General features: G+C 52.5%; 2 protein-coding genes across 5 annotated transcripts in view; one reads left to right on the plus strand and one right to left on the minus strand.

The window, feature by feature from the left end:
- SCNN1B (sodium channel epithelial 1 subunit beta) overlaps nt 1-7212 on the plus strand; it is a 55645-nt gene extending 48433 nt beyond the window's left edge. For both annotated transcript variants that reach the window (XM_072942784.1, XM_072942783.1), the window contains exons 6-13: nt 395-558; nt 834-941; nt 3239-3356; nt 3903-3978; nt 4053-4110; nt 4756-4817; nt 5989-6064; nt 6317-7212. In XM_072942784.1, the coding sequence (XP_072798885.1) occupies nt 395-558; nt 834-941; nt 3239-3356; nt 3903-3978; nt 4053-4110; nt 4756-4817; nt 5989-6064; nt 6317-6697 (1043 nt within the window). In that variant the 3' untranslated portion in view covers nt 6698-7212. The remainder of the gene's footprint in view (nt 1-394; nt 559-833; nt 942-3238; nt 3357-3902; nt 3979-4052; nt 4111-4755; nt 4818-5988; nt 6065-6316) is intronic.
- A 5209-nt stretch (nt 7213-12421) lies between these two features.
- Nucleotides 12422-21691, minus strand: part of COG7 (component of oligomeric golgi complex 7) — a 58909-nt gene continuing 49639 nt past the window's right edge. For all 3 annotated transcript variants that reach the window (XM_006201201.4, XM_031687513.2, XM_072942785.1), the window contains exons 15-17: nt 18030-18144; nt 15101-15244; nt 12422-12727 (exon numbers count right to left, since the gene is read on the minus strand). In XM_006201201.4, coding sequence (XP_006201263.2) covers nt 12561-12727; nt 15101-15244; nt 18030-18144 — 426 coding nt within the window. In that variant the 3' untranslated portion in view covers nt 12422-12560. The remainder of the gene's footprint in view (nt 12728-15100; nt 15245-18029; nt 18145-21691) is intronic.

Raw genomic sequence — 21691 nt, forward strand, 5'->3', positions numbered from 1 at the left:
GAACAGCATTTGCAAAAGGGAACAGTATTTGCAAAGGCCCAACAGCAGGAAGGAGCATGGATGCTCAGGGGATTAAATGGAGAGAATGAGGACCCGTGTGGTTTGAGGAGGGGCCAGCTGTGCTGTGCCCCCAGATCTACCCACCACGTGGAAAAGAGATCATGGGGGCAGGGTCGGGGGTACAAGGAGCCCAGTGAGGAGACCGTGGTGGCTTGGGCTAGGATGGCGGCCTTAGAGGCAGCGAGAAATCTGGATTCTCATAAAGAGGAGCCAGCTTCCTGTGCAGACCCTGGAGGTCCCCTTGGCTGGAGGGGGCTTGGACAAGTGGGTGGTGGGTCTCCCTGCAGCCTGGGAGAGGGCACTCAGGCAGCCCTCGGCCTCCTGTTCCCCTCAGGCCTGAAGCTGATCCTGGACATGGGCCAGGAAGACTACGTACCCTTCCTCACGTCCACGGCCGGCACCCGGCTGATGCTGCACGAGCAGAGGTCGTACCCCTTCATCAAAGACGAGGGCATCTACGCCATGTCGGGGACGGAGACGTCCATCGGGGTGATGGTGGTACGGCCGCAGCCCAAGGGCAGCCTGCTCGCCCGGAGCCCACCTCCCATGGTCTGAGAGGAGGGGACCTGGGCCTCCCCCAGCCCTGCGCCCCCTCACTGGCCACACCTGCCATGCCTTCTGGCTGGAACCCCACTCCAGCTGGCCATGCTCTGGGCTGCTGGGGCCTTGGCCTCCATCCACTCAGCATCCCCTAGACCCACAAGCTTGATGGGCGGGGGGACGGGGAGGCTTCAGGGGGTGACCAGGGCCCCCACAGACCACCTCTCACACAGGACAGGCTGCAGCGCAAGGGCGAGCCTTACAGCCAATGCACCGTGAACGGCTCCGATGTCCCCATCCGAAACCTCTACAGCTACTACAACACGACCTACTCCATCCAGGTGGGACGATGGTGCAGCCCCCCAACCCCGGGGCCCCGGCCACGTCTCCCTGGCCTGAAGCCTGAGGGTGCTGGGCAAGCTGGTGCCCGTAGGGCGGGCTCTGGTGGATCTTCGTAACCACAGGGGCCTGGGGAGCCATTCTAGTCCTGGTTGTCACCAGGGCCCAGGGACCTCTTGCCCCACTTGGCAGGTGTGCCCTTGGGGGTGCCCAGAGTGCTAGAGATCTCACTCTGGAGTCTCCCAAGAAGAGCCCTGTGTGTGTTAAGGGTTAACATGGATTACACCATCATTTGGTCCTTTCAATTCTCCTACGAGGCAGTAAAATACTAACAATTAGTATATCATCAGTATAGTAACAATACTAATTATTAATTATTATTGTTAATGCTTATTAATAGCATTTATTATATATATTATTTATTATAAGAATTATTAACATACTAAATATATAACATACATATATATATATACACATACACATATATAAAATCATTTAATCCTCACAACAACCCTGAGCTGTAGATACCAGCAATGAGGTAACTGGGATTTACGGACCCCAGTCCAAAATGCCTCATCGATGTACCTGAGGAGTCCCGCCTTGTGTCTGGCTTTAAACCTCCTTGCAGCTGGGGGCTCCCCTCTTGTCTTGATCTCCAAGGTCAGCCCGGGAGGCCTGGCCTCAAACCTGACCCCAGTGGAGAGGACAGACTGAATCTTTGCAAAGGTGACAAAAGTGACCACTTGCTGCCACTGTCTCTGCCAGCCCAGTCTGCTTTGGAGGATAAGGAAACTGAGGCATGACAAGGGCGCAGCCTGCTGCCTGCCCCTGTTCTGAGAGCCCCGAGCAGGGGGTGGTTTTCTCTTCTGCCTTAGTCACAGGAATCCACCCTCCCCTGTGCCCACCTGCCTGCCCACTCCGTCCCGCTGACCCCGTGAGTCCCATACTCTGACTCTCCTGTCTGGAGGGGCTTTGCCTGCGACGGAGAACTCAAGGAATCTCCCAGCCTCTGGCGGGTAGATGGACAGACAGGGCTGCACAGGGAGGTGGGGAGCACAGAGAAGGAGGCCGCGGAGGCACCAGCCCAGCCCTGGAGAGCTCGTTCCAGAGAAACCTCAGTTCTTGCTTTGTCCAGGGCAGGCGCCTCTCTGGCCAGAGACCTTGGCAAAGACCCAGGCCCTGGTCAGTTGCTCTGGCCGCCCGCCCCCGCCTCACCGTGCCCCACCCTGTCTCACCTTGCCCCAGCCTCAGTCAGGCCCCAGAGAGGACTCCTACTTTTCAGGAGGTCTGGGAGAATGTGAGACACTTGCCCGAGGTCAGAGCTGCTCTGACCCCACTTCCCCCCACCTCGACCCCCCACTCACCCCTCCCGGCTGTGCCATTTCATCGGCCACCGCCCCCACCTCCTCCTGCAGGGAGCCCGCAGGATGTGTTAGCCTGGGAAGGAGCGGGCAGGAGGGGCGGTCGAGCAAACGTGGGCTCCGTGGCTGAGCCTGGAGCTGAGCCTGGCGGGTGGGGCAGCGCCGGGGTGGGAGCCAGGAGTCTCCAGAGGCCGGACTTGGGAACCTGGACAGTGGAGACGTGAGGAACAGCAGCTTCCAGTGCCCAGCGGCAAGCTGACTTCCCCGCCTTACCTGATAGGAGCCGCCAGAGTAAACGGGCTCGGGGACTAAGACCGGCCCCGCGACACGTAGCTCCTTTCTGAGTGGACTGAAACCAGGTCCGAGTGACCTGAAAACCCAGTAAGAGCAGAGTCACCACATCCAGCCCTGGGGGTGCCGCGTCCACCCTTCTCCCTACCCGCCTCCCAACCAGGGGACATTCTGTAGAACATCACTTCCTCTTCCATCGCGCTGAGCATTCAGAGATCACCTTGCCTTCCCTGAGGGTTTCCCTCCAGGAAGAAGGAACACGGAGCAAGCCTGCCTGTCTTCCCTTCTGGGCCCTTCCATGTACCCGGGCTCAGGAGGCTGCTGCTCCCAGAGCAGGAGCTCCCTAAGAGTTAGCTTCAGTGTTGGAACAAGCCACCCCTCCCCACGTCATCTGGGGGGCCCCGACTCTGAAAGGTGAGGTCAGGGGGCATCCTCAGAGAGCTGCGGCCCAGCCAGTCTGTGGGGTTCAGGGCCGGGGCAGGACAGCTGCCCCCAACTGCGGGGGGCAGCTCGGCCACCTCACCATTGCTTCTTAGCGGGAGGGGCATCCCCTCCCCCGGCCCCCCCAGCTCCCTGGGCCCTTCCCCCGGGGGCTGGGGCGGGGACCTCACCGGTCACATCTCATTCTCTGTACACCCCCACCCCAGGCCTGTATTCGCTCCTGCTTCCAAGACCACATGATCACCAAATGCAGCTGTGGCCACTACCTGTACCCGCTGCCCCGCGGAGAGAAATACTGCAGCAACAGGGAGTTCCCAGACTGGGGTGAGTGGGGAGCCCCCCAGCAGGGAGCCGGGGCCCACAGAGGCTCTGACTGCAAGGGAGGGGAGGGCTCCACGCCCTCAGCAGGGCCCAGGGGTGCCCAGGCCAGCTCCTCAGTCCACAGCCCCTCTCACCCTGGCTCCCCGCTACTCCTCGATTCCATAAAGCATATGCTTGAAACGGGTATGTTTGGGGGAGAATCTGTACTTAAGACCTGAAGCGCCAGGAAGAGGAGCCCCTACTGGGCTCACGCTGAGCTGGAGTCCAGGCCAGAGTCTAAACACCAGTGGGTGTGTGGGTGTTGTTGGTGGCAGAGAGGCCCATCACCTCTTAAAACTACCAAAATGTGTGGACGAGGGGGGAAAATGTTATCCCTTCCAATCACCCATCCCTTTCCACAAGGCCCCATTGCCCCAGCCCGCCCCCTACCCTCGGGCCAGGGTTGGGGGTGACAAGAGAGTGGCCCAGGGCCAGGAGGGCAGGGGGCAGCCGGAGGCTCAACGCAGAAACCCTGCTCAGAGTCTCTCCCCACCACCCCCTCCTGCTCAGCCTACTGCTACTCAGCCCTGCGCATGAGCCTGGCGCAGAGGGAGTCCTGCATCGATGTCTGTAAGGAGTCCTGCAAGTGAGTGCGGCCTGGAGACTCGGGCGGGCGGCGGGGTGTGCGGGGACAGCAACTGGCCGCCTCCTCTCTTCCAGTGACACCCAGTACAAGATGACCATCTCCATGGCCGACTGGCCTTCTGAGGCCTCTGAGGTAAGCCAGCCGAGTGGCCAAGCTCCCGGCTGCCCAGCGCTGGGCCGGAGACAGGGCTGGGCATGTCTGCCAGCTGTTTGGAACTTGAGAGAGTTCCTTCCACTTCCTTCCACCAGTGTCCCCCCAGGCACTGTGCAGAGGACACAGCAGTGAGCGAGAGACAGTCCTTTGCTTATGCAGCTTACGTTCTAGTTGAAGAGACAGGCAATATATAGAAGTGAGGTCATTTCAAGGTGTGGTAAAGGCTGTATAGGAAGGAAACAGGATGATGAGAGTAACTGGGGGAAACCACGTTAGAGAGGGTGGTCAGGGAAGACCTCCCAAAAAGGTGACATTGAGTTCAAACTGGACGATGGGGCGAGCCTGCCTGGGTGGGCAGGGGAGGAGGCTCCAGGCAGAGGGAACAGCAGGTGCCAGGGCTGGAGGTGGGAAAGAGCTGGTGCAGGGAGACCCCAGTGCCTTCTCCCCAAAACAGCAGCCACGGCATGCACTTCTCCCTTCCTTTTCCTCGCTGTGTCAACACGTGGTCCCCAGGGGGCTTCAGGAAGATACAGGGCTGTAGTCTGCCTCCAACGGTAGCAGGGCCCCTGACTGGGAGGGGATGCCACAGGTACCATATACTTCAGCTGCTTTCTTGGGTTTCAGGACTGGATTTTCCATGTCTTGTCTCAGGAGCGGGACCAAAGCACCAATATCACCTTAAGCAGGTGAGGCTGGAGTCTGGGTGGGGCAGGAAAAGCAGAAAAGAGGAGGAGCCAGAGCCTCCGGGGAGGGGTTTGAACACAGGGCAGCTACTCAGACATCTTCTCACACTGGTCAGATCCAGGAAAATCTAGAGGAGGAAGCACTGGAGTGAGAGAAACGCCAGCCAAGGGGCTCAGAGCCTGCCACTTCCTAAAGGATAGCCTGTTCTTCCTTCTGTCACCTGTTCACCCCCGCTCCACTCATCCATCACTGACCCCCCACCCATCCATCCATCATCCCTCCTTCCAGTCTTCCACTCACCAACCCGTCCATACACACACCAGTCCATCCACCCCTCCACCCATCCGTCTACCCACACATCCATCCATCCATTTATCCCTCCATTGTCCATCCTTCCATTCTTCCACTCATCTGTCCATCCATCCATCTTTCCATCTATTCAACAAAAGTACGCATTGAGCACAAGAAAGACACAAGGTTCATACTATCAGGAAGTTCGAGACCAGAGGACAAGAGATATGTGAACAGGGCTTCTGGTGATGAGAGTCTGCACAAGACCCTCCCTGTGGGAGCCCAGCAGGGAAGGAGATGCCTCCTGCCTGAGATAAGGGAGGTATGTATCGGGAGGTGACACTTGAAGTAACCCTCCAAGGAGGAGGAGGAACTGTTCAGACAAGTAAGAAGAGGCAACAGTGCCGGGCAGAAGCCTAGAGGTGAAAGAGCAGAGCCTTCCTGAGGCCCATCAGGTGTAGGGGGGAAGCTCACTCAGCCCCCTTCTCTGCCCCAGGTCCCCCAACAGAAGGCCAAGGCTTAGGACTCTGTGCAGAGTCTACTCGGAGTGGGGGAGGGGAGCTCAGAGCCCATCCTCAGGTCTGTCTAGGGCCAAGGATCCTTTAGAAAGCTGGTTTAGACGGCGGTGCACAGGATGGGGGCTGGGTAAAGATGCTCTTTGTGGCCCCAAGGCCTAGAGGGCTCTCATTGGGACCTCACCATGCCTGAGAGAGGCTGTGTAATGTGTAAGAAGCTTGAGCCAGAGGAGGGTGGGGGATGGGGGTGTGTGCCTTGCTGCCTTGTGTGTGTGTGTGTGTGTGTGTGTGTGTGTGTGTGTGTGTGTGTGTGTGTGTGTGTCTGTCTCGGGAAGAGGGCACCAGCCCCTCCTGCTGCCTCCTGCAGGAAGGGGATTGTCAAGCTCAACATCTACTTCCAAGAATTCAACTATCGCACCATTGAGGAGTCAGCAGCCAATAATGTGAGTGTGGGGGCCCTGCCTGCCGCCCCCTCCACCCTGCACCCCGAGGGTGGGGTGGGTCCAAGCCCAATAGAGGAATTGGGAAGGTCCCGTAAGCAGTCCCAAATTATTTCCCTGGGCTGAGACCGGCACCCCTTCCCCCTGCCTGGCCAACCACCCCCCCTCATAGAAAGCCACGAGGCTGGGCTTGAGGCAGCAGTTGGTGGCCTGACCCCCACCCCTGCCAGGCCCTCAGTCCCCTGCTTCCCATAGATCGTCTGGCTGCTCTCAAACCTGGGTGGCCAGTTTGGCTTCTGGATGGGGGGCTCGGTACTGTGCCTCATTGAGTTCGGGGAGATCATCATCGACTTCGTGTGGATCACCGTCATCAAGCTGGTGGCCCTTGCCAAGAGCCTGCGACAGCGGCGGGCCCAGGCTCGCTACGCCGGCCCGCCGCCCACTGTGGCCGAGCTGGTGGAGGCCCACACCAACTTCAGCTTCCAGCCTGACGTGGTCACCCCCGGCCCCAGTGCTGGGCCTTATCCTGATGAGCAGCTCCCGCCCATCCCGGGCACCCCGCCCCCCAACTACGACTCCCTGCGTCTGCAGCCATTGGATGTCATCGAGTCCGACACCGAGGGTGATGCCGTCTAGACTCTGCCCCTGCCCATCCCGGGAAGCCCAGGAGTTCAGCCCTGAGCAGCTGAGACCATTGCCCAAGGCCCTGTTTATGATGCCCTCTCCACAGGGCCAGGAGGATAGGTGTCCAAGGCCAGAGTCTGTCCCTCTCCGGAGAGGCTAGCAGCCCTGGCCAGTCCCAGTCCTCCATGGGTCATGGTGCTGGTTCAGGTGTGGGAGCTGTGTTCTGCGCACAGCCCCAGCCTGACCTGATCCTTGGCCTGGGATGCCCTCAGCCAGGTTTCCAGACCCCGAGCCTCCTCTCCTGAGGCGGGCCACTTCCCTCCCAGTGACAGTCACCGTCTGCCCCAGGCGGGCATGCTGTGCTCTCTGTCCCCAGAATCAGCATTCTTTCCCTTCCTGGCCTGGGCTGACTGGGTGAAAGGGTTTAGTGGGGGCGGTGTTTGTGGAGAGCAGGAGGAGCATCAGGCATCGGGGGCCCTGCCAGGTGGCCCATGTTCTGTTCTGGAAAGTAAAAGTAGAAAACAACAGAGTCAAGCTTTGTTCTTTGTCCGCCTGGGCAGCCGGAGCGCCTGGATGCCTCTCTCAGGGCGGAAGGGCATCCGTGCTAACTTGAGAGCAGCAGCCTGGCCGAGGAAAGGCCCAAGCGGGTGATTTTTAAAGTTTCTTTCAAGTTGTCCCTGAAGCAGTGGCCTGATGACTATTTCAGTGTCATCCAACTTACTTCTTTGGGTTGTAAGAACAGAGAAAAAGGGAGGTATGGGGCAGCGGGGAGAAACACTCAGACTGGCTTAAGCAAAAGCATCTCCAGCAACTCGAACGATATCTCCTCTCTCTCTGCCTTCCCAGGCAGGCTTTCCTCACATGGCAGTAGCAAAAGGCCATTTGCAACACCAAACACACCTCTAGCTTAGCAAACCCAGCTAGGAGAGAGCAACTATTTTCAAGTTGTCTTAGCAAGTTCCCAGGCTGCTCTCTCATTGGTCACTGGTTGGCTCACATGCCTGTCTCAGAACCAATCAGTGTGCCCAGCTGGTAGGCTGCTGGGATTGGCCAGACCCCGCCCATTCCTGAGGCCAGTTAGCCCCCAACAGAATCACATCATCTGAGGGTGGTGGGAACACAGCTCCTAGGGGTGCCAGATAAAATACAGGCTGCCAAGTTAAATTGGAACTTCAGACAAACACATTAATTTTTCAGTAGAACTATATCCATGTAATGTTGAGGGGCATAGTGTGGGGAGCCACTCACGACCTGAGGACGGCCGGCACAAAACAGGATAATAAATCTTGAGTGCTAGCGTCAGGCTTTGAGGTTGATCTATCAAAGACAATCTCTGTCCCGCCACCCCTTTGAGATGTTTGCGTCAAGGAATCTTAAAACCTCAGGTTTTATGGTTCTATGCTAATGAGACACTAATGGCCTTTGAGCAAGAAGATATAATCAGCATACAAGTTACTGATCTAAGCATATGGTGGTTTATGGGAACAATACACAAGTTAATGATTTTACTACACGCTATCAGGTGGTCTTAAGTTTAGAAGACAATGCCTTTGCCTACGTGAAGGAATGCACACTCTAGCTGGTTGAAATTGTATAAATTAACTGCTGAAAATAAACTCGTTGTCCATTCTTGGTCTTGCGTCTTGCAGACTTAGAGTGCGACCCTCTCAACCCCACCTTTTAGTGTCGTCTTTCTTTTCTCAGTCCTGCAGCACAGGTTTCTGGACCTGCTCGTTGTCGGCTGGCTCCCACAGCATAGTATACTAACAAATCATTCACTGTTTTTCTGAAATTCATATTTAACTGATCTCCCTCTATTTCTCATTGCTAAATGTGGCAACCCCAAGGGCTTCTCCAAGATTAGGGAGCCGTTATCAAAGAAGAATGAGATCTGGCAGCTGCAGACAGTTGACCTACTGTCACCTGCCAGCCCCGGAGGTGAAGGAGGGTGGGTGGGGGATGGGGATGTGTGCCTTGCTGCCTTTCGTGTGTGTGTGTGTGTGTGTGTGTGTGTGTGTGTGTGTGTGTGTGTGTGTCTGTCTGTCTGTCTGTCTCGGGAAGAGGGCACCAGCCCCTCCTGCTGCCTCCTGGGTTCTCAGCCTGGAAGGCAAACAAGCTGTTCTCCCATAAATGCCCACGATGGCACCTGTGCAGGAAGGAGGGGCCACAGGCGTGGTGCCACTCCAGCCAAAGGCAGCATTGCTGGGGGTTGAGTGGGGAGGGCCGAGGGGCAGCCGGGTTTCCCAGCTCAGGGCCCAGCAAGTCTACAGGCTGGAGTCATGATTCTTTTCTTTTTTTTATTGAAGTATAGCTGGTTTACAGTGTTGTGTTAATTTCTGGTATACAGCATTGTGAATATATATATATTCCTTTTCATATTCTTTTTCATTATAGGCTATTACAAAGTGTTGAATATCTTTCCCTGTGCTATACAGTAGGACCTTGCTGTTTATCTGTTTTATATATGGTAGTTGCTATCTGCACATCCCAAACTCCCGTTTTATCCCTCTACACCCCTCCTTCTCCCCTGGTAACCATAAGTTTGTTTTCCATGTCTGCGGAGTCACAATTCTTGGTTGTTACCACACTTACTATGATGACTGGGACTTTTATTATTAGCAGTGGCAGTTGTTGTCACTACACTATTATCATTTGTTGTTTTTAAACAATGGCTACATTGTATCAAACCCTTACCACACACCAGGCACCAGGCCAAGTACTTTATAAGTCTTATTTCATTGAATTCTCATAACCACTGAGAAATATGATCATTCCTTTTTACAAATAAATAAATAGATGCTCAGAGAGGTTAAAGTAAGGTACTAGAATAGATTGATATTTCAGTAAGTGCCAAAGGTGAGACTCCAACTTCATCCTCTTGCTGCCATAAGAATACAGTGGTCATCAGATACCAGTCCCTCAAAGGAGCCCAGGGCTTTCGTTTTTATTATCTCATGTGATGCTATGGGGCAGGCAGAGCAATGATTATTATTTAGCTCCTTTTGCCAGCTCTTTGGTCACAAAGTTAATTTGAGTTGAATTGACTTAAGCTAAAAAGGGAAGTCATTGGGTTCTTATAATTAAACTCTAGGGATTTCAGGCATGGCTGTATCCAGCGTTTCACCTAGCTCTCGTGGTTTCTCCAGCTACTGGCTTTATTTTCTTCTGTGTTGACATCCCTCTCAAACAGTTTCTCTCCATGTGCTACTCTTCCCCCTACAGCCCCAGACTCCATTCCCTCAGCTCAGCAACCACAGCAGGAAGAAAACTTTTCCCTCACAGTGTCCTAGCAGAAGCCTCGAGAATGAGGCTCGTTCTGAACCGATTACTGTGACTGAGAATGGGAGATGCTGCCTGGCCAGCACTGGGTGTATCTATGGTGGGCAGCCCCTTACAGACTCCCATGAGAGGTTTTGTTCAGAGACATGTTGAAGCAGCAGTGGGAAGGGGCTTCCTGACCCCAGAGCTGCTTGAAGACGTCAGATGGGACCAGGCTGACATGCGCACTGGCTGCCACCCCTCCCTCTCTCGGGGAGTACTGAGGGCTGAGGTGAAGATGGATGATGGCCCCATCTCCGAGCAGGCCCTGGGTCAAGCATTCCTCTCCCCTCCAGATCCAGAGGAGAAAAAGGCAGTCCTATTTCTAATGTGAGGCCCCATCAGAGCCTGTTAGAGCTGAAAAATTAGGCTAGCAGGGCCAAAATTACCCATAAAATGGCATTCTGTCTCTACTTGCAAAGGGAGGGAAGGTTAAGATGCTGGAGGACTATGAAATTAACACTTTCTACGTGCTGTTGCCCCCACTGTATCTCAATGGCTCTTCAAGTAACCCTGTGAGTTAGGTACCAATATGACCCGTTTTTCAGATTAGGAAATGAGGCCAGAGAGGTGAAGGACTTTCCCAAGGTCAGCTGGGAGGTGGCGAAGCTGGGACGAAGCCTGTCCCAGTGGCTCTCATCAACACTGGCACAGAGGTCACTGCAAAAAGGTCACTTTAAAACAGCACTTTTCACCTTCCAGGTTTCCAGCTCCCACTTCAAGGCAAAAGCCAGCCTCAATCCCTGCCAGGGACAGTGTGATCCCCCACGTGAGAAACCAGAATATTTTTCTTGGCGCAGGTTGGCAAGCTGATGCTCTTTCAGGGCTAGCCAAACTGGTTCCAAAGATGTGGGGACAGAGTGTGTGGGAATCCCTAGATGACAGAGCCAGAGAGACATGGCCCTGGCAGCCCGGTGGGGCTCGTGGAGAAGCCACAAGTGCAGCCTGCCACTCTGGAGGGCTGGCACGAGCAGGCTGACCCAGCTGGGATTCGGTGCCGCACTGCAGGCTTCCCGCCCCGGCTGACAGGAGCACAGGCGTCAGAGTCACCGGGCTCGCTCTGAGCTCCAGACCTGCCACAGTGTGGCTGAGAGACTCAGGGCAAGCCCCTTAGACCCCCTCCAAACCTCAGTTCCTTTGTGTGTGAAATGGGCATCATATTCTCCCATCCAAGGCTGCTGTGAGATGTGGATGGGAGACGAGTAAAGCTCACCCAGGCCCGGAACACAGTGCACGTTCAATTCCATTAAAGGACCCTGAGAGAAACAGCTGCTTCCCTTTCTCCCAGCTTGTTCAGGCAGCAAGAAATCCCAGCTGGTCTAAGTCTGGGTTTCTCTACTGGAGGTGATCTGGTTATCACGACTCGGGCAGTACCACCGGCATCCAGTGGGTGGAGGCCAGGGATGCTGCTAAACATCCCACAGGGCACAGGACGGCCCACGACAGCTGTCCCGCCCAGGCGTCGGTAGAGCTGAGGCTGAGAAACCCTGGTGGACGCCAGCCCTGTTCCTGAGTTCCCAGCCTCCCTTGCAGTTGGGAGCATGTCCGGCGACCTGGCAGAGCCAATGAGGCTGAGGAGAAAGTCGGCGGGGGTCTCTGAGAAGGCCTTTGCCTCCCGGTGGAGGGGACCGAACTGCTGCTTGGATGCCGTACCTGCAGGTGCAGGAGTCACCCTGCGAGGATGAGGCACCAGGCCCGCAGGGGAAGGTCAAGGTCACAGGAAGGCTGGTCCTGGTCCTGACTCAGTCCAGCCACTACATCACAGCCTGAAGCCACCATCATTTGACTTCCTGTTATTGAGAAAAATTAATTCTGATTTGTTTAAGTTACTCAAATTACATTATTCTGTTTCCTTTTAGCCAAGTACAATCTTAACATACAGAAGCTACTGACAAAAAACAAACAAAAAACAACCCAAACCTGACAGCACCTACATCCTACGGGTTTTAAAAAACGGGAGATGAAAGGCCACAGTTTCACCACGGCCTGCAGGACCCTCTGTGACCCACCCCTTCCTCTCGGACCCCACCGCCTACTTCTCACTTCCACTGCTGGCTGTGGACGTGGCCGAGGGGTGTGAACACCCCTGGAGCGCCACACATCCTCTGGGCCCAGGGCTGCCCACCCAGCTGTTCCGAGGCTGCAGCCCCTGGTGCCCTCTGTGCCCCCAGCACTAACATCTGGGGTTGTCTTGGTTCACCTCCCGATTCCCCCTCCCTCCCTCTTCCACAGCCTCTTTCCCGGCCACACCCCCAGCGCAGGCAGCACTGCCCGTGGGAAGCACCCAAATATTCACTGAGGAAAGAGGGAAAGGAAACAGCCTTCTTTCATTGCACAGTATGTATTCATGGCATTTGCAAGATCAGCTCATTTAAAAAAAATCATCTGAAAATTCCCCTCTAATAAATAATGCACCTCTAATTTACAACTTTTTTTTTTTATTATACAAATGAACCCAGCCTTTTTGAAACAAATTCTGCCAGTCTCAGGCGGATTTTTAGACCAAATCCACTCTGGAGAGTTCTGTGGCCCGGGAACCCTAGCCGGGGGCCGGGGGTCAGTAGTCCACACTCCGCATGGCAGCCACTGTGGAGGCGAGGCGCCGGGGCAGGCCTTTGCTGACCTGTCTGTAGTCCTCGGGTTTGGCCTTCAGGAGCGTCACGATGTTCTGGAGGGTGCGGGACGGCTGCAGGCCCAGGGCGTCCATCACGTTGATCAGGTAGTCTGTGCGGGTGGGAGCAGACAGGCGTGCCGACAGACTCAGCACCAACGCGATGAGCCCCAAAAGGCCTCCCCCCCTCCCCTAAGAAATAAGATGTCCCCCAGGCCCCCACGTGCTGGCTGCCGGGTCTGCCCTCAGCCCGCAGGCCTTGACTCTGAGGGTTTTTCCAAGGGTGTCAAACCTGATTGTGCGCTAGGCCCGAACCTAGGAATTCTAATTCAGCAAAGGAGTTGCCAACATACCCGCCATCTCCATCCCCACCCCCACCACACACTCAGCTCTCCAGCACGACCAGCTGACTTCACCAGAAGCTCTACACTGGGGTCTCCTGGGTTCCCAGCCCTGCTCCCTAGACGACCCCACGGACCACGTGGAAAACCCAAGGGGTCAGGAACACGCGCACTGAAGACTTCGCAGTGGAGCCCTACAGTGGAGGCAAGGACAGTGCCCACATCTCCCAGATAAGTCCTTGGGGTACAAGGTAGAGCCAGATTCCTGAGCCCAGGCCACGTCAATGAGCATCTCCAAGAGAGGGTCGAAGAATCCTGTCCTTCCGAAAAGCAGCCCCACCATTCTAAACACCGGGCAAGCTTGGGCGGCACCGGCCAAGTGGAGGAGAAGACCAAGGCTGGGGTGACCTCGGTGAATCCTTCCACCTGCGGACGTGGCTAACACCTGTCAGGCAGCACTGTTAAGAGGATGAAGTGGGATAAAGACCATGAAAGCACCTGACATGACATAGGGGTCAATAAATGGGTGTTCCTTTCCTTCTTCCTTCCAGGGAGGCTTGGGCCTGGGCGAGGGAGGCATGGCAGCCTCCTCCGGCTCCTCCCTCTTCCCTCTGGTCTCTCCTTACTTTCTGATCGCCACCCGCCCGCATTCGTCTCTCTCCCTGACTCCGGGCAGGCTCTGTCTTCCCCATGTCCTCTTTTTGAGGCCGGGCTCAGAGCAGAGCCCACAGGAGGTGCCTGCTCTGCCCTGGCTGGCTCACATCCCATCCCCCACCAGGGAGGGCACCGCCAGTCAGGCACCTGCCTCCTGCACACGTTCATCCATAAAACTGTCAGCTGCGCTTGGCTGTAAGCCAGGACCTGAGAAGCGGCAGCCCAGGATCTACTGTGGTATCTTGTTTAGCCAGCAAGGGGGTTTGGGGTTTGTTTCTTTTTAGTGCTCAATTCGAACGTCTTTAAGGTGGCCACGCACTGCCACAGGCCTCACCGCTGTCTATCGTGTCACACCTGGCAGCTTCCTGGCCCCTAACCGCACTCCTCACAGCTAAGCCACTGCAGATCCGGAGGGGGAGCCTAACAGGCTGGGAGACATGATGCGGACAAACTGAACTAGCCGCAGCTGGTTCTCTCCTCAGTGCTCCACCTCTGCCAACAGGGAGCACGAGCGAGCACTCGAACCTCTTCATCTCCTCCCTGAACACGTGCCCAGCGAGGTGACGAAAAGCCGGCTGTCGCCCTGCGACTGCTGAGAGCTGACCCGGGATGAGCGCAGCGCAGGGAGTCAGCGCAGCTGGGTTGCAGGCCCGGCTCCCTCCCTCACTGCTATTTCTTCTCTGGCAAAACAAGAGGCTGGCGTGGCCCTGAGGTCACGCAGGCCAAAGCTCTGGCTGGGTCCCCAGGAGCTGATCTTTGAGGCTCCCACCACCCTCACCCTTGAAGGCTCCAAGAACAGGCAAGTCAGTGGAATGATACCAAGAGGCCGGGGAGACTCCCCTACCACCTGCCTGCAGTAACCCCCACCTCAGAGCACCCCCCCGCCGGCAGCACTGCCTCCAGGGATGTGTGCCAGCGGGAGCAGGTCGGGGGCAGGTGGGCACGCATCCCCTGACATCAGCTGGGAGACAGGCAGGTATTCTGATGAAGACCACAGGACCACCCTACCTAGGTGGCCTCATGATGCAACTGCCCTGAGCCCCCGTTTCCTTATCAGTATGATGAAGGCAGGAGCGCCAACCTCACAGGGAAGTTTTGAGGACTGCATAAGACAGTGGGTGTGAGCGCTTGGCTCAGCGCCTGGCACGCCCGGCGCGTAGTGAGAGCTTAACGTCGATTTGGATGACGACTGTATTAACAAGCAGCGGGCAAGGTGCGGGAAGGCAGCATCACACGAGTCTGCCCCACTCATCCCAACCCATCTCAGCTTCCCTTAATGGTTCTCCCCTTAATGGTTCTCAGCCTCGGCAACTGTCAGAATCCCTTGGGCTTCAATCCAGATTGACTTTGACAGAATCTCTGGGGGCAGGGCCTAGACAATCTGCATTTTTAACAAAGCTTCATAGACAAACCCAGAGCTGAAGACCTTCCTGGAGGGTAGAGGGACTGACAGATCCAACTGTCCCTCCCACCGCCCGCCCGGGGACCCACCGATGTCAGTGGCCAGCTGCTTGGTGGAGTGCGGGGTGAGCCCGGGGATCTGCAGGATGGCGTCGCAGTAGGTCTGCATCGTGGCTCTGGCAATCGAGCCCAGCCAGTTGTCTGCCATGTTGTCCAACTCGGGCAGTTCATCCCCTGGAGGGGGAAAGAAGTCACCGAAGAAACAGAACCTGGTCAGGAAAACCCTGCCACCAACAGCTTTTACAGGGCACTCTGGGTGATGGGGCAACCTCAGAGGTCTTGAAGGCTGGGGACTGAGTGTGGCCATGCAGGCCAGCAGGAGCTCTACAGGCAGTAAGAGGGAGGGGGAGCCCCACACCCAAAGGAAGGAGGCAGGAGAGCTGGCACAGCCCGCGGGAGGCAGGCGGCAATGGTCAGCACGCAGGCAGCATGTCAGGTTCAAGACCAACCCGACCAAGGAGCTGGGTGCTGCCTGACCTCTCAGAGACTGTCTTCTTCATCAGTAAGATGGCCTGGCTTTCAGGGCTGCTGTGGAGATGACACGGGGCCCGGGGCATGGGGCTGCCACACACTCAGTGCTATGTGCACGGCAGCTGTGTGTGTGTTACAAGGATTACAGGGGCGGGGAGAAGTGGGCACTGGGAGCACTGGGGACGTGTCAGGGCCGGGTCACAGAGGGCAGCCTGAGAACCACGTGCAGCCTGCATAGTAGGAAACAGGCAACCCCTGCAGGTTCCCAGCAAGGCTGTGACAAGACGAGCCGGTGCGGGGAGGGCCCGCCAGGCTGAGAGGGGGTGAAGGAGGGCGGCGGAGCAGCCGTCCAGGCTAGAGAGAGACGGGCCTGGCCCCCGAGAGGAAGGAGCACACCCGACAGCAGAAGTGGAAAGAAGGGGAGAAATGAGAGCAACATTCAAAAAAAGAAAAAAATTATGGGGCCATGCAGAGAACAACACACATTTAGAAGAAAATAAGCAAAACGCTACCACCATGACCACTACTACCACTGACAACACAGAACATGAAGTTACTGGTAAAAGCACCATCTGCTTCGAGAGGAGCCCGAAGGCACGTGGGAAACCGGCAATACCAGCGTGACGTGATCTGGTTTTTCAAAATTTTTTTTAAATTAAGACATTTTTAAAAATTTTAACAGATCTGATCTAAAAGCTCTATACATCTCCAAGGCTTTTGATTTTATGTCAAACAGTCGTCCAGTAATTTAAACTGCATATAATGTAAACTGGTTTCCTCCACATCGCCCACACGAAGCATAAACACTTAGAAATACATATGTGTATACATATATATATATATATGTCAATTTGATAGGTTATAAAATGATATAACCTACTTTCACTTGCAGCTCTTAGAGGATTATCAAAATTAAACATTTCTCTGTATGTTTTAGTTCACTGGAATGCCTGCGTGCTGTTTGCTTATTTCCTGTGGGCGTTCATCATCTTCTTACTGATTCGTAAGGACTCAAAAAAACCGGGACATTAACCATTATCTACCATGGATGTCGCTATTTTTTCCAGTTTATCATTTATCTTTCAATTTCCTTTACAGCTTCTGTCTTTTATTGCAAAGTCTTAAAATCTTCCCTTCCCTACCTCTAAGATGAATTAATATTCACTCATAGTTTAGCTTAACAGGTTTCATATTTTAAATTTGAATTTTAAATAGAATTATTCTTTGTCTCAAGCATTATATGTGAGTAACCTTAATATTTGTAACCCTGTGAAACTCATGGAGATTTTACTTGTGTTATTTTTGTAAACAATTTATAGAAATTTGACAACAATGCCTATTCTCTGTGGGATAAAAAGCTTGGTATACTGATTCCATCAAGTATGATTATACTGAATAATTCCTCATTAATTTCCCGTTTCAATCTGTCAAAGCCTAAAGGAGAGGAACAAGTGGTTTTTTCAGTACGTGGTTTTGTCATTAATGTCTGACAGCTTCTTCTTTCTGTATTTCAGTGCTGTGTTATTTGACACATAAAGGTACCTGACTATTATAGGTTCACGGTGGAATCCACCTGTTATCAATACAAAGAACAACTTAGTCCCATTTATTATCTTTTGGTTTGATTCAACTTCATCTAATAGTGATGAAGTGATCTTGATTTATTATTTGCATTTACATGCGATGCCTTTTCACGATCCTTTATTTTTAACCTTTCGATGTGATTTTATTTTCCGTTGTGGTACCTCCTCTTGAGCTGCTGGATCTTTTATATTACCAAGTGATTATTTTGTTTGTTTGTTCAGCCTTACAGAGGGAGGCCTATAATGCTCACTATTAGGAAAAAGATGATTTTTGATCAGAGAGTATGCGGTCCCTCTTCAAATCTGTCAGGCCCAGATAATGAGAAAAAAGAAAGATTTTAATTTACTGTACTTTTATCTTATCAGTTTAGAGACCCAAGAGCCTTGGGGAGTTGGGAGCACACTACAGCCAGAGGCATCTGGACAGGAAAAGCTAACCTCTATGCTGAAGAGTTTATTTTTGTCCTAACGAGAAAAACTGTTCCTATGAGGTGCCACTTTTCTTGGCATGTAGGCCACACAGAGAGGGAGCAGAGACAGAGTCAGGGGGCACCCTTGCCCTGTGAGGTCACTCTGCCACCAGTAAGTGCCTATGACCCTGGGCCCGCCTGCCACCACCTCCCAGCTGAGGGGCACTGGTGGAGTGCCCCTCTGCTCTCCACCCCAGGGATGCTCCGCATACGGTGAGACAAAGTCAGGACGGCTCCTCCCCTAACCCACTCTGGCCTGCAGAAGCTCCTCGGAGGGTGCACTTAGAGAGGACCCCAGTCTTTCCTAGCCACTATTTTGCACTTTGACAATGATTTCGGTGGGAGTGTGGAGGATGTATGTGATGGGGTTAAGGCGCTACGGCGAGCATGTAATCACATCTGAGCCCACCACCCTTTCCTGCGGATCTCTCCCACCTTGCTCTGGAGGAAATGGCAGCTTCCCAGCATGCAACGCCAGCTCCAAGGCAGAGTCCTCCTGAGTCACGAACGGCTCAAGGTTCAGGGGGAGGGACATGATATATTGCCCGATCTGAAACGAAAGAAAGCACTTTCAGCCCAGCGTTGATGCAGTAATTATGTCGTACGGTACATACATCAGAAGGCAAATGGCAGACAGACAGAACTGCTAGTCTTGAGGCAGCCCCAGGTCTGATCTTTCCGAAGTGTGGTAATATTGGTTTAGGCAACATCTACAGCAACCAACAGTAGTTTGCATGTAGATCATAGATTCATCCTTCTCACTAATGGCCTCAATATTTTTGGAATGCATTCAATGCAAGCTCTACCTCAAATGAGTAATGGACACTGAAGGTTTTGTAAAATTTAAAGCACTTGTGTAAATACAAGTTATTATTACTGTTCATAGATGAAAAACCAATAAGATGCTAATGTCAACAAGTGTGTGGTTGAGCAAGAATTCCAACCCTGTCTTCTGGATCTAGATCTGGGTCTCTCCCTTCTAGGTGATTTAACCAGAAGGAGGGAGGAATTTTGTTGGAAAAAAGCCAGTGTCTCTTAGTTTTCGGAGTACAAGTCCTTTGCCTCCTTGGGTAGGTTTATTCCTAGGTATTTTATTCTTTTAGGTGTGATGGTAAATGGGACTGTTTCCTTCATTTCTTTTTCTGCTATTTTGTTGTTAGTGTACACAAATGCAACTGACTTCTGTGTGTTAATTTTGTATCCTGCAACTTTACCAAATTCATTGATGAGTTCTAGTAGTTTTCTGGTCGCTTCTTTAGCGTTTTCTATGTATAGTATCATGTCATCCACGAACAGTGACAGTTTTACTTCTTCTTTTCTGACTTGAATTCTGTTTATTTCTTTTTCTTCTCTGATTGCTGTGGCTACGATTGCCAAAACTATGTTGAATAAAAGTGATGAAAGTGGGCTTCCTTGTCTTGTTCCTGATCTTAGAGGAAATGCTTTCAGCTTTTCATTAAGTACAACGTTAGCTGTGGGTTTGTCATATATGGCCTTTATTATGTTGAGGTATGTTCCCTCTATGCCCACTTTGGAAAGTACATGTTTTGTTTCAAAATAAGGTTGATCTCCAGGTTACAACAATGCAATACATACTTTTAAAAAAAGGTACTGGAGCCTGATACTGCTTTTTTTTTTGCTTCCATATTGATTCCACACATTCATTCCAACTTAGAATCGACGCTGGTTTGGTAAGCTAAAAGTCCGAGGACTATCAGAGTGAGATCTTTTGGTCTACACATCTCCACAGTGGCAGGTCCCTCTTAGAGTGTGGTGTCCAGAAGTTAAGGCAGACTCCCCAAAATCTACCAGCCCAGAGGACTACAGGATGATTACACCCTCATTTCTAAACATTTAATGTAGTCCATCATGCTAACGAAAATTGTTAGTTTGGTCTCCTTTTAAAGAGGCTGATTTAAATTAAATCAGGACTTTTCCCTTTCATTTACTTAGCATAATCTTTCATTCAAACTAGACAAGTGGTCACTTAACCTCACTAATAATAACCTCACAACCGCTGTACATGTCAGCTTGAAATGGCAACAAATTCATCCTTTTTTTCCCAGACTGGAAGAGGAGAAGGATGCTGACTTCTGGGGTTAGAATGGCTCCATTCTAATTCCATTCAGTAAGCACTTCCTGAATACCTACTATGTGCAGAGACCACAGGCACATTCCTATGTTCGGTACCTATTTCATCTATAGTCAAAACCGCCTGGCTAAGTCCACAGAGCTGTTTCAAGTTTTACTTGAAACAGAGAATCATCACCATCATGCCTTACATCTATGTTACTTCCTTTCAAAACATTTTCTCCTATTTCATCCCTTTATACTGTTCACGCAGTTTGGGGTAAGTGAGGGCATTCACCAGCAAGGCAAAATGTCAATTAGGTGCAAAATTTCAATAATCTGACATCTCAAACTTCAATTAATTGGCCTTAAGATTGTGGGGACTGCATGGTTCCTAGAGATTCCACGATGCCAGGTTTCTCTCAGGAGTTCTGTCTATATTTACTTCTCAGAAATCAATGTGGGAAGGGATGCCCACCATCATACCTGCAGATGTCGTCCACTATCCCCAAATATCCAACAAATACCCCTTGAGGTCCTGTTTGGGTAAGCGCAGTGACTCAGGAGAAACAAAAAGCTTTGCGGTCAGGAGGACCTGGGCTTGCGTTCTGGCTCTACCACCGTGTGACGCTGGACAACTTACTTCATGTGTCGGGGCCTGGTTTCATCACCTCTGAAATGAGCATGATCTCATGCTTACTTCAAAGGGCTGTGGTGAGGATGAAATTAATATTGTGTGCGACACACAGAAAGCACCTGGCATCCAAACAGAGCAGCCGCTGGATAAAGGGCTTCCCTGCCCCACTCCCATCCCCCAGAGCATGGTGCTCTTGCCTGTGAAACACGGCTGCCCACAACTGGCTCACAGGGTTGTTGTTGAGATAAAATTCTATCTAGACTGTGCACTATCTCAAGGCACCGATAAGAGCCCAGCACTGTCCTTGCATGCAGTGTTCAATAAACGTTCACTTCCTGAGTTCAGGCCATCAGGTACAGTAGCTACCTGGGGGCTGATGAGTCACGGTAGGTGGGAGAGGGCCCTGACCTAGAAACTCACCCTTGCCTTCCTCACTCCTCTACATCTCGGTTTCCTCAACTTTAAAATCAACTTGAGAACCTCTCAAAACCTTTCTAGCAACATCATTGCTGGAATCAGTTTAGATTACAATGCACACTGTCTCAACTCTAAAAATGATATTATTCCCATTGGTTGTGAAGACGAACCCACATTTTCAGTCCCCTCAGTCCAGGATACTGGGTAACGAACGCCCTGGAAAACAGCAGGAAAGCAGCTGCCACCTGGGACTGGACGCTGCTCCCAGTGAACAGGGACGGAGTGGTCTGCCGTCCCCACTGCTGCCCGCCAGCGGGCTCACCACGCGCTGCTTCTAACTGTATAATATTTACTTTTAAAATTCCTTTGCATCTATTTCAGTGGTCAAAACTTGCATGGGGGTGAGTTCTAAAGTGAGAGCTTAAGGTAGAAATCACCTATCTCAAAATTACCCTTGAAAATCCCAGAAATCTTCCCCAGTGTGCGGAATCCATGGTGCAGGTATATTACCTCTACACTGTATTTTTTATGCACACTGACACTTAAGCGCAAGGAGCTGGACTGCAGGAAAGAGTGAAAGGGAAGGCCATGGGGGCGGGGGGTGGGAGGGGACAGACTGGGAGTTCAAAATGTAGAATAGATAAACAACATTATACTGTATAGCACAGGGAAATATATACAAGATCTTGTGGTAGCTCACAGAGAAAAGAGTATGTGACAATGAATATATGTATGTTCGTGTATAACTGAAAAATTGTGCTCTACAGTGGAATTTGACACAACATTGTAAAATGACTATAACTCAATAAAAAAAGTTTAAAAAAATTCAAATAAAAATTAAAGTTAAAATTACAAAAAGGGAAGGCCATGCACAGACGTCTTGGGTGACCATGGACTCCCAGGGGTGCAAGGTGAAGCAGGAAAGGATTCCAAGTGCCCCTGCTCCCCTGTAGGGCTTATTCTGTTCTTTGTT

Source organism: Vicugna pacos, chromosome 18 (genome assembly GCF_048564905.1).
Source record: "Vicugna pacos chromosome 18, VicPac4, whole genome shotgun sequence".
Classification (NCBI taxonomy): domain Eukaryota; kingdom Metazoa; phylum Chordata; class Mammalia; order Artiodactyla; family Camelidae; genus Vicugna; species Vicugna pacos.